This window comes from Amblyomma maculatum, chromosome 8, assembly GCF_055883805.1.
Source record: "Amblyomma maculatum isolate TAMU_Amacu chromosome 8, ASM5588380v1, whole genome shotgun sequence".
Taxonomy (NCBI): domain Eukaryota; kingdom Metazoa; phylum Arthropoda; class Arachnida; order Ixodida; family Ixodidae; genus Amblyomma; species Amblyomma maculatum.
The window spans coordinates 103,353,492-103,366,054 of NC_139351.1; the positions used below are offsets into that span (position 1 = coordinate 103,353,492).

The 12,563-nt window shown below is 44.6% G+C and overlaps 1 protein-coding gene and 1 long non-coding RNA gene across 3 annotated transcripts in view; one reads left to right on the top strand and one right to left on the bottom strand.

The window, feature by feature from the left end:
- Positions 1-334: 334 nt before the first annotated feature.
- Positions 335-12,563, top strand: part of LOC146182055 (lysosomal Pro-X carboxypeptidase-like) — a 33,381-nt gene continuing 21,152 nt past the window's right edge. Inside the window, exons 1-2 of the mRNA XM_084577062.1 lie at positions 335-850; positions 4,965-5,105. Of these exons, the coding sequence (XP_084433188.1) occupies positions 746-850; positions 4,965-5,105 (246 nt within the window). The 5' untranslated portion in view covers positions 335-745. The remainder of the gene's footprint in view (positions 851-4,964; positions 5,106-12,563) is intronic.
- The window catches only part of LOC146182056 (uncharacterized), a 149,282-nt gene continuing 139,409 nt past the window's right edge, over positions 2,691-12,563 (bottom strand). Inside the window, exons 3-4 of one of the 2 annotated variants that reach the window (XR_014700328.1) lie at positions 3,153-3,210; positions 2,691-2,779 (exon numbers count right to left, since the gene is read on the bottom strand). This is a non-coding gene — a long non-coding RNA (uncharacterized LOC146182056). The remainder of the gene's footprint in view (positions 2,780-3,152; positions 3,211-12,563) is intronic. The other variant, XR_014700329.1, reaches the window with a different exon arrangement.

Genomic DNA, 12,563 nt, shown 5'->3' on the forward strand with positions numbered 1-12,563 from the left:
TCTTGTTCACATGCCTTACCGTTAAAAAAAAAAAAAAATTGTTGCAATCGATCGCGTACTACGGAAGGATATGGCTATTAAGAGCCTTCGTCAACTCTAAACACGCGCATATTTCGCTCATTGTCTTTTCCAATGTACAGATAAATTGGCCTCTTGCCATCAGGCCCGATTGACGCCCACAAACCACAAAGCAGGGAGGTGATGCAAAAGTCCCCATCTCTTTCGCAGGTTTGTCTATATCTTACCGATCGCGAGCCATTTATGCGTAGAAGCTTTGTGACAAGAGCTACACGAACGACGTCAGATTTGGCCTGTCTGCACACAATAACGGCGCTTGCCGGGCCGCATTTAAAGCCCGTGCGGCACACGGAGGCGGAGAGAAGTCTTGTTCCAGCGACAGCTCCTGACACGAGGTGGTCCCGTAATCTGTCGCCGCGTGAAACGGGAGACATCAACCGCTTGCACGCGGTCTTCGTATCAGCGTCGTCGAGTGGCCATTGTCGTTCCCTCGCGGTCACGGAAAGAAAGATGGCGGAGAGGAAATGACGCGACGAAGCACTTTCTCGCCGCGTTTCCAGCCCTTCTGAATCCGACTGGAACCTTTTGTGTCTTCTTCCGCGCGTGATCTCGGCGACGGCAGCGTCGCTAGGGTCGGGGAGCCGATTCTGCTGAGGTGGTTCCCGCTGGCTTTATAAACAACACCCGCTACCTCTGATCAGCCTCGGGAATTTTGACGACGCGAGCAATGTACTTCGCTCTTGGGAGGGCAATCTTGCTGGCTGCAGCAACTGTCTGCGCCGCCCCGACGTCGAGGGACTACGTCTACGAGATCCGCTACTTCGAAACAAAGGTGAGACGGCGCCTGGAGGCTTCGTGTATCAGTTGTCTACGGGATTGGAGGGACGGTTACGCGCTCGTGGTGTCAGAGGATGCCTTGCGCTGAAGTTTGCAGAACGAGGTCGTGTTGGTGCAGATGGAGAACAGAATGCAGCGAGCGATAATGACTGACACCTGACTCTTATTATGAACTGCATATAGTTATAGCGTTCTTTTTTTTTTTTTTTTGTCGGCTAACTGTCCATACTTAAAAAGACAGAGTGGAACATGCCTATAGAGTAGGATATCTAAAGCTCCATAATTTCGTTTCTGAAGAGCGCGTAACTAAAACAACATCAACAACAAAAAAACGCGCGGGCCGACTGCAAATTGATCATGGCCTCGCCTTGACAACAATTTACATGCTGCTACATTGAGCATCATTTCTGAGCACTAGGGCGGCTTCACGTTGCTGTTGGAATACGTATTTGAGCGTGGAGAAAAAATAAATCTTGTTTCACATTTGAGAGTACATAAAAAGCACAAGGCGCTTCGCCCCGTGGTCATTACTAATGGGCTGCATTTCTTTTTTTGCGCGTTCGGATAGTTACATTAACAGCTATACCAACTCAGCCTGCAAACATTTCTCTTACGCTCTAAAAGTCTGCTTGAAAACAACAACAGAGCACACAGTTCCCTTTCTTGCTGCTGGCCCTCAAATGTCTGTATTCATCTATAACGCCAGTGACTATCGACAGGTATTAAGCTTTTATCCCTCGTATATTTTTCGTTTACCCCCGCGACAAACTCTATAGTGTAGGTGAAATGCACCAGTCTGCGAACATATAATATATTTATGCGTATACAATGCGCGTGTAGTGTGCCGCGTGTGATGCACGTGTAGGCGGGCACACGACCTTGCTCACTGGAATTTGTACAACTGTACATATACCTGACAGTGCACAGTGTGTTGTTAGGCAAGCACACGGCGGCTTTTACTGTAAAGAACACGCCATAATTACAACGACATCATTAAGGTCCGCACTGCTTCTTCGATTTTGTGGATTTCCCTGGCGATGCTTTCTCCTAATCTTCTAGCAGTGCTCAAAGCGCGCACGTTCTCAAATTAAAGTCGACGTGTGTGTTCACTTGTTCGTTTACGTCCCAACCTGCAGAGCATGCCATCTCAGTTCGATCGTTACCCTAAGCCAGATGAAAAGCTCCTGAAATACCTAGGATGCCCAGATCTTTCGCAAGACTGTTCACGAAGATCTCAAGGACATGGAAGCAACAATGCAGCGTCCGAGAGTCACCATACCCCATTGCTCTCAGCGATATACAGATATTAGAAAAGATCACGCAGAAGTTTATAGGACAGCGAAACGTGTGAATGAGAATGGAACAGATCATAATAAAAAAAAAAAGTTTCAGTTTTCCTCGTGGTCTTAACGTCCCTTCCATATGAGAATGTTTACTACTATGTAAAGAGCTAGCCTCTTCAGATCCACGCGCTGCCCGTACGATAAGACGTTCTTCTTACCCATGAATATATCTTTCAACACACAAAACTATAAAGTGGTCGCACAGATTTGCTCGCCATTTTCGGCTTAAAAGCTCTGGCAAACAAAACGAACGAAACCGAAATGTAAAAGCGTCATAAGTGACAAAAGCTAAGATTATTTCAACGCAACTCACATACCTTTAAGAAGAAAAGTGCTGCTTTTGAAGTGACTTCAAGCGAGTAGTTGCAAACAGCTGATGAACCTTAAATGCTTCGAAGCGATTATTTTAACTCTCCACGGTGTCGCTACGTGCTGATTAACACGACAGCACGAAACTGAAAATTCCCGTCCATACATCAAGTATGGATGTAAAATAAATTTATTTTGATCTGATCTGAGTACAGCACGGATAAGAGGTTGAGACACTGACGTGGCACCGTGGTCGAAGAAAGCATGGTCACCTAGGAAAAAAAAAAAATAATAACCGTTACACGAAAGCTTATTTTCAAACTGTTTTCTGCACGCTTTGACACTGCACATTTATTTACTTTTATTTTATTTATCACATACTGCGGACCAAACATGGTCCAAGCAGAGACCAGAGTTGAGACCAAGAACCGCTTTGTGTTTCTTTTTTCCGTTTACAAATATAATTACAAAACTACAAACAACTACAATTACAAACAATTACAAAAACTTAACGACCAAGAAATTGTCCCTGGAGAAAAGCAATAACTTTAAAGGTAGGCAATAATCCCTATAAATGTCTATGAAAAGTCTGTAGATCATTTTACAAGGTTTCCCACCATCAGTACACAGGCGCAAGCAATCTACCTGGCTGTGTTCTCGACTTCTGGAGTGAAAAGCTCGGCAACCGGGTCTTGGACACCACCTAGTGTAAAGAAAGAAGGCCACAATGGGTTCGAGCGCTAAACGCGAATTTCTGTCTCTGGCGTCTAGATTTCCCCTTTAAGGCAGAGGTGAGGTGGCCGAAGGACATTTCCCAAGCATTTCACCCCAGAAGAGCCGAACACCTTGCTGGGGTAAATCTTGTGCCCGTTGCAGAACCGGTGGGTACACGACAGCACTGTGGATCGAACCTAGCACATCTAGAGTGGGAGGCAGTGCTTTACCTCGAAGCCATCGCTTCGATTTTATCCAGCCCAGCCAAGCAGGGGTCGATTCATAGGGAAATGTGAAAGGCACATGTCCAGCATCTCTGACCGTTGGGCAACTAGCGCTATATTTTGGCCGCCGGTAACAAACGCCGCGTAGCTCGTGGAAACCTTTAATACTGAGAAAACTAGAGAGTCCGGACAGATTCTCTACGAACAAGGTGATTTTCATGACTGGAAGATGCCATTCAGTGATAAATCTGGCTCATAAAATTCTTCGTGCACATCAACTTCTTTCGACGGCCATAGGAAATCAGCGAGGTGTCCCGAACATTCGAAATTCCCGCGGTAGATTTTTCTGCTCAGTGCCACGACACACGTGGGGGCAGCCGTAAAAAGTAGAGGTGCAGGTCCAGGCGGCTGTGGTTTGCGCGTGGCCTACATATGAACCTTCGGGATGGATCGCGGCGTTGCTCGGCTCGCCGCGCTTCATCGCGGAGGCCACGGTTTGTGTGCCTTGCGTTTGGTTGGGATGGCACTACTTTACTACGGCTTGCTTGAGTTTTCTTCGTGTAGAAAAAATGACGAAAGCCATGACGTTTCGCACAGAAAACTTTCTTCTTTGCAAACGGGTGACAGCCACGTACTGCTCGCATTTTTTTTTTTTTTTTCAATATCCACCTCATGGGACGCCACTAATCCGCTGGAAAAGGTTTAGGTCCTTATTTTATATTCGCATTATCTGTGCGTCTAACGAGTTCACCCAGATTTTCATTTTAGTCGATTTGTTTTTTTGTAAGTTTCTTGAGACAGCCAGATCTGTTATGAGCTCGTCATACTTACCGTACATCACCGGTATGATTTGGGAGATGGTCTTCTTTAGCGGCACTGGCACATCTATTCCAAGATTAAGACTGAGCAAGATGCATTTAAGACAGTGATCTGCTAAGAGAAATAGCTTAATTGCTGACTTCCTGTTTGTATATGTTTTATAGAGAGCATAGCGATATTTACATTGCGGGATCGGATTTGCCCTAGTTTGCTTTTTCTATAACGAACACGCCTTCTTTATGAACAGCCGCTCCTAAAGTACCTGTAGAAAAGCCCTATACCCAAGCTAGCGTTACGTGCAAAGCGGACATTTCCTGCCTACATCGTCATGAAAGGCCGCGGCTGCGAAATGCTGCGAGAGCAAACCGCAGTGCAAATACAGCAAAGTCAGCGGCAGCACTAGTGTGTCAGTAGTTATGAGCGAAACTGGCAATAACTTGCAAAAACCACAATTCCGCTTCTTCCGAAGAACATGCATTTTTGCCGCTACCGATAGTCAAATGTTGTATCAGTCGATCTGCAACCGGGTGCAAGAGGGGCATCGCTCTAAATATTTCTATGCCGGCCACGGTCTGCGAATTTTGCTTTCAGCAGTCACAATGATGTCGTTGTAAGCCGACTGCCTCAAAATTAATTGGATGATTTGATATTCGATCTTGCATTGCACTCGAAGGGTCAATATCTCTTGCGGATATTTCAGGTTGACCACTTCGGCTACGCGAACAATGACACGTTCAAGATGCGTTATCTCTTCTCGGACCAGTACTGGGACCACCAGGGTGGACCAATATTCTTCTACACGGGCAACGAAGGCAGCATCACGACATTCGCTAACAACACGGTAAGCACCGCACAGGACACTTTGCTTCATTGATTGATTGAATGTCCTTTATTGAATGGGAAGGCTCATGGCCATGGATGGGGATAAAGGGGAGTAGACAGAATCTTCATTGTTTAGGTCGTCACTCGAATCACATTGCTCTAACCAGGCCACTAAGCGAGCCATACTTGGCAAATATCATCTGCGTGTTAGCATCAGTTTCTAGAAGCGAACGGTAGTTCAGGCGGTAGAGTTCGATCTCGGGGCGTCCAGTAGAAAAAGCAGGGCAATCCCAGAGTAGAAGAGATATGCCGCCGCGAGTTAGAGTCGTACAGTGGGGGCACGTAACCATTTCCTCTGTATACTGACGCCAGCGCGCCATAATACGTGGCGTGTAAGCCGTATGGGCAATGAGCCGTCCTGGTTAGCTCAGTCGGTAGAGCGACTGCCCTGGAAAGGCGATGCTTCATTGTGTTGACTCTTTCTGGGGCTCCGGAACGAAGGCTAGGCTCGAAAGAGGAGACAGGCATTGGTCCCATCGCGTGGTGTGCGCGTGTTGTTCGTAGCATAGGTGCGGTGGAATGGATGGAGATGCGTGTGCGGGGTCGCTAACACTGAGGTAGTCCATTCTTCACGGGAAGAAGACAAAAGCTCGTCGCCTTCCCTTTACTGCCTTAGACTTCGCTGTCGAGCCATAAAAATTTGTCCGCGAGTAACGAATTGCTTAACTGTACCTTGAATATAGTTCACTCTAACTCGCCTTTCCAGTGTAAGAAACCAAGAGAAAGGCACTTGCCAGCACAGATAACAAAGAATATGTATGTCCTTTCCCTTTGCGTTAGCGCGATAGACGCCGCCACGTGCGCGTTTGTGCAATCACAAGCAGATCCTTAATATTTCTGCCACCTGTTAACTGCGCTTAACTAGAACTAATACTGTAATAGTAAACAGGTGCTGTAATCGGTTACTTATACGAATTTATTCACACATGTATTCATGAGAAGTGTTGTGACGAAATAGTTTTATTGAGAGGGATGGGGGGAGGTGAACACACGTTCAAGCAATAATAAAAATCTCTCCATAGTGCTTAACATCCAGCTACACTGCTCAGTATTCCCTCTGCTATACGGTGTAGACGTCTACCCCTAGTGAGGTAGTCATTGCCACTTTACTATTTTCATTTTTGTCTCATTGTCTTTTCGCCATTATGGGGATGGGAAGGGGGGGGGGGGGGGGGGGCGTCTAGTGAATGATTTGTGCCGTTTGTGCTGCAATAGTACCGCAGTTCCGTAGTATGCCGCGTACTGTAATGCGCGTATTAGGGAATGGGCTTTTGTGTTCCACTATCAAGGCGAAGCTTAAGCGACCTCCAAGTATTTATCGCAGTCCGGCACTCCTTAACGCTGGCTGTCTCATATGCGCCTTGCCTTACCACCAGCTTCTACTGATCCACCGAGCGCCGGAAACTGCGTTCAGTGCATGGAATTTTCTACAAGAAGGCCTACTTACGACGGCAAATCATTTTCACGATTTCTAATAAAGTCTGAAGAAGGATGGACAATTGGGCGAGTTGGTATCGATTCATATTGGAAGATCACAGCGCAGAAAGACACGGGACGAAAGGAAGAAGACGTACGCAGGAGCGCTGACTCGCAACTAAATTTTTATTGGAAAGAAACCTTTATTACAATTCTTCAATGATAACAGGTAATACAGCACTTGCGCAAAACACACTAGAAGGGGTCAACAAAAGATATGAAAAGTTATAATCACTGAGTTATAGTTTTTCCCGACACGTTTTTCTCCTTTCTTTCTTGAAGGTTAAGGAAACGATTAGGAATTATCAAAGAACGCCACCTCTTTATCTACTAGTATGATCGAAGGCTGACTTATACGTTGCGACTGTCTTTTTTGGATCAGGTACGCCTCCATCAGCTCTCTTGTCGTTTTATCCCGGTGTCTAAATAAAATCGTAGCGCTCGCAACTAAAGGGCGGCAGTTGGTTTTATTTCTATTTTTATCTTTTACGCAGTTGCGACAGTGGTCTTTCAAATGTGAGTAATTATTGTCAGAAAGGGATCGTAGGTGTTCTCGCAAACGAATATTTATACATCTTCCGGTTTGTCCTATATAAACTTTGTTACATGCCAATGGAATTTCATATACTACGGCGCACGCGTATTATACGATAGTTGACCTTTGCGACACTTGGCAATTAAAGGGGTTGAAAGTTGTCATTTTTTCATGACGGTTTCTGATCGCACGACAGAGCCCGCTCAACTTACGCGGCGCGGAAAACACTACGCCTACATCAAAACGTCCTGTTACGTTCTTAAAATTGTGGGCTACTTTGTGGACGTATAGGGAACTACATCGACTTTTTTATCTGCTTTATTACTCTTTTTAGGATTCACAAACTTCTCCCTTACCTGTTGCACAAGCTTTTCGCAAGTTGCCGAGATGACAGAAACTGGAAAACCTAAGTTTTCCAGCCGACGTATCTGCGACCGTACACTTTCTGGTATTTTATGGCAAAACGAGTTCAGAGTCGAAAAAAACTACAGAACTGTGTCAAATATACGACAAAATATCCTGTAGTTCTGTCGTAACCATCAGATTTTTCTGTAGTTCTGTAGTACTTTTCTGTAGTTCTGTAGTTTTTCTGTAGTATATTTCTGCTGTCTGTAGTTCTGTTTCACTTTTCTGTTGTAAGTACAGAAATTTCTGATGTTACTACAGAATATTCTGTTGTCACGACAGGTTTCCTGTCAAAAACCGCACAGAAATTCTGTCGTACCATCAGAAAATTGCCTGTAGTTTTTTCCGACTAGGTAGGCCTGAGCGGATGCAAGAAAAAATAATGCAAGATAAAAAGCTTGTGCGACAGGTAAGGGATGAGTTTGTGAATCCTAAAAATAGGAATACAGCAGATAAAAAAATCGCTGTAGTTCCCCATGTCCACAAAGTAGCCCACAATTCGAAGAACGTAACAGGACGTTTTGATGTAGGCGTATAGTGTTTTCCGCGCCGCATAAGTTGAGTGGGCTCTGTCGTGCGATCAGGGACCGTTATGAAAAAATGAAAACTTTCAAACCCTTTGAATGCCAAGTGTCGCACAGGTCAACTATTGTAGAATGCGCGTGCACCGTAGAATATGAAATTCCATTGGCATATAATAAAGTTTATACAGGACAAACCGGAAGATGTATAAATATTAGTTTGCGAGAACACCTACGATCCCCTTCTGACAATAATTACTCCCATTTGAAAGACCACAGTCGCAACTGCGTAAAAGATAAAAATAGAAATAAAGCCAATTGCCGCCCTTTAGTTGCGAACACTAAGATTTTATTTAGACACCGGGATAAAACAACAGGAGAGCTGATGGAGGCGTACCTGATCCAAAAAAGACAGTCGCAATGTATAAGCCAGCCTTCGATCATACTAAAACCAAATCAGTCATCCTTTTTTCTACATCAAAGCTGAAAAACTCGGAGTTTACTGTTCGCGAAGATTATTCAGCCCGTGTCAGATTGGCCCGAAAAAAACTTTTCGCCTATGCTCAGCAGACTAACGCTGCTTTCAAAATACGTTTCAACAAACTCGTGATTGATAGCAAGCAGTACGTCTACAATGACGTAACCGATTCCGTAACAGAGCTGTCGTTGTCATAGCCACCACCACCACCTGCTTTCCGCCCTCTACGGGCCAATCCTCAGCAATTTTCATTGACTAATAGGAGGGCGCAGAATTCCGAGCCCCTGACTATATTATTAACAAATATCCGCAGTTACCTCCCAAAGAAAGATGCCGTAGAAGCCCTCCTTGAAGATAGTTCTACGGATATTGCTATTTTTACCGAGTCTTGGCTGACCCCAGACATCAAGGACACAGAGCTTTTTTGCAACACGAAATCCCTTATTGCCTACAGGCGTGACAGAGCGGGAAGAAGGGGTGGTGGTGTCCTTATTCTCGCAAAATCAGAATTGCATTAATCTCCTGTTGGCCTTAATTGCTCTCATGAGATACTTTGCGTTAAACTAGCCCTTCCTACCTGTACAAATCTGATTGTTGCTTGTTATCGGCCTCCAAATTGTGACTCTTCCTTTGTTACTGACCTACACTTGGTCCTTCTTGACCTAAACTCTCGCTTCGCCCACGCAAACTTTCTACTTTGTGGAGACTTCAACTTTCCCGATATTGACTGGGGAAACCTGTCAGCACATTCCGGTCCATCGAAAAATTTTATTGACTTGGTCCTCACGTTTAACTTCACCCAGACAGTTAAAGTGCCTACTCGTGGTGGCAATATCCTCGATCTCGTTCTCGCCTCCAATCCAGAGTTGATTGAGTCGTTAACAACTGTCACCGGTCTGAGCGATCATGAAGTGCTTGTCTTCAATTTTTCCGTTCCTGTCCTCACCAAGCAACCCTCCTTAAAGTATATTCGAGACTATAACAAAGCCGACTTTTGCACTATTAACCGTGAGTTAGAAACGCTTTTTCACTTTTTTCAAGAGACCGCACCAGTTAGATCCGTAGAACAAAACTGGTTGCTCTACAAGAATAAAATCTTATCCCTTGTTGAAACCTGTGTTCCCCTAATCTGCATACGTGGTGATTCTAATAAGCCCTGGTTTAGCAACGCCCTACGACGGTTAGCAAACAAAAAGAAGCGCCTCTTCCGTGCGGCCATGCTGATGAACTCAATTGAAAAATGGGAAAAATACAGCAAGTGCCCACATGAATATATTAGCTTACTACGACGTTCTAAAAAGAAATTTTTTCATGAAGATCTTGGAAGCATCATGCGCGTTAACCCCAAAAAATTCTGGAACCTGGTCACTCCAAGCAGAAGCGCTATTCAAAACATTTCTTTACTCAACCAAGACGGCTTACATGTCCCTGATGATGAACGCGCAGACGTCATGAATTCTTATTTTTCCTCTGTGTTCACGCGCGAACCTGCACTCCAGTCCATATTCCCTCAATACCTGCCACTAATTTTTCCCAAATGCCACCAGTTTTTGTAACCCATGAGGGTATCAGCAAACTCATTGACAACCTTAAGTTGTCAAGCGCTCCTGGGCCGGACAACATAACTGCAAAAATATTGAAGGGAACAGTGAGCATTTCAAGCCATTTCTTGCAAATTATTTTTAACCAATCCATTTCTTGTGGTGAAATACCAAACGATTGGAAAACTAGTAAAGTAACTCCCGTGTTCAAGGCAGGTAATCGATCCGATCCTTCCAATTACCGCCCGATCTCATTAACATCCATTCCATGCAAGCTACTGGAGCACATTTTATACTCACAGATTGCATCACACCTCGACAATAATTCTTTCTTTTATGAAAAACAGCACGGTTTCAGGTCAGGCTATTCATGTGAGTCCCAACTTTTCCAATTCACCACAGACCTTCACTTAAACCTAGATTCTTTATTTCAAACTGACGTTATCTACCTAGATTTTTCCAAAGCATTCGATCGCGTTCCGCATCGGCGTTTAATGGCAAAGCTCTCGTCCGTCCACATTGACCCCTTGACTTTATCATGGATTGATTGCTTTCTTCGCGACCGCCTACAATATACAGTTATTGGCAACCACAGTTCGGAAAATACTAAAGTTATCTCTGGTGTCCCTCAAGGATCGGTGCTGGGACCACTCCTTTTTCTTATATTCATCAACGATCTTCCTAATGACATTTCATCTTGTATCCGCCTCTTTGCCGACGATTGTGTCCTTTACCGTCGCATATCTACTAACGAAGACCAGTCTCTGCTTCAACGTGACTTAAATCTCATAGAAACTTGGTGTTCCACATGGTTAATGCAACTGAATATTTCTAAATGTAAGTTTATGCATGTATCAAGAAAGCACAATAACCTCAGCTATCCGTACTCATTAAATTCTATACCACTCTCCGAAGCAGAATCATACAGGTATCTTGCTATCATTATAAACAATAAACTAACCTGGTCTGAGCACATTGAAAACCTTTGTAAGGATGCTTCCAAGTTGCTTGGTTTCATCAGACGATCCCTCGCCTTTTCACCCCGTTCTATCCGCCAACTCGCCTACGAAACATTCATTCGTTCCAAACTCGAATATTCCTCAGCGTTCTGGAATCCCTATCAGACCTATCTAATCAATCAGCTCGAGGCCATCCAAAATCGCGCGGCCCGTTTTATCACATCGCAGTATGACAGACGACATAGCGTAACTGTTATCAAATCATCCCTCTATCTTCAACCCATGGCACTTCGGCGTAAAATTTCACAGCTTTGTTTATTCCACAAATTATATTACAACTTTCCACAGCTAAGATCCTCTGTCCTCCACACGCCGCTTCGCACTTCACGCCGACTCTTTAACTCTTTAAGTTTACAACGCATACACGGCTCCACTAACTCTTTCAATAAATCTTTCCTACCCAGCGCTATTTCATTATGGAATGAACTCCCTGATGCCATTGTCACTGAAACAGAACCAAATAAATTCAGGCAATTATTAACAGTACATTTCAAGTACTGAATGATTCTTCCGCGCTTCTTAGTGCGTGTTGTTTTTTCAGGTTGTTCTTGAGCAGCAGTGTCTTTTATGTTGATGTTTAACGTTGATGTTTTGTTTTTAGAATAGTTACAAGATGAACCCTGTACCATGTATTTCTGTTTTATATTATTGTATTATCGACCAATGTATTATGTCACGGTTGTTCCCCCCCTTATGTAATGCCCTAACAAAAGGGCCCTTAAGGGTAAATAAATGATGATGATGATGATGATAAAGAGGTGGCGTTCCTTGATAATTCCTAATCGTTTCCTTAACCTTCAAGAGCGAAGGGAGAAAAACGTATCGGGAAAAACTATCATTTCATAACTTTTCATATCTTTTGTTGACCCCTTCTAATGCGTTTTGCGCAAGTGCTGCATTACTGGTTATCATTGAAGAATTGTATAAAGATATGTTTCTTTCCAATAAAAATTTAGTTGTGAGTCAGCGCTCGTGTGTACGTCTTCTTCCTTTCGTCCCGTGTTTTTTTGCGCTGTGCCCTTCCAATACTAATAAAGTCTGTTTCTTTTGCTTGCTGAAACAATTCCGTTGGAAAAGGAAAAGAAGTGCTCATGCAAGCGTGCTGCTTCGAGGCGAGGACTAGATGACGACGAAGGCACACTCGTGCAGTAGAAGAAGCGCGTGCGGGGGCGTCACGGCACGAGCAATCGATTGGAAGCAACCGCTTCGTGCCCCCAAACCTCGCAGACCAATTCCTTCAGCCTCCAGGACTACAGCCTGGCCGCCATGGACAGAGGTAAGGCACCGAGCACCGACACCTTGAAGGAGAAACTGGACTTCACGAGGAAGTGCACGTCGACTGGCCCAAAAGACAGGTGCTGGCTCATCACAGAGTTGCCCGCGTGGAACCGGGCTCTGAACGGACTCGCGTATGAGCTTGTCGAGACCCGTCCTGGAAGACT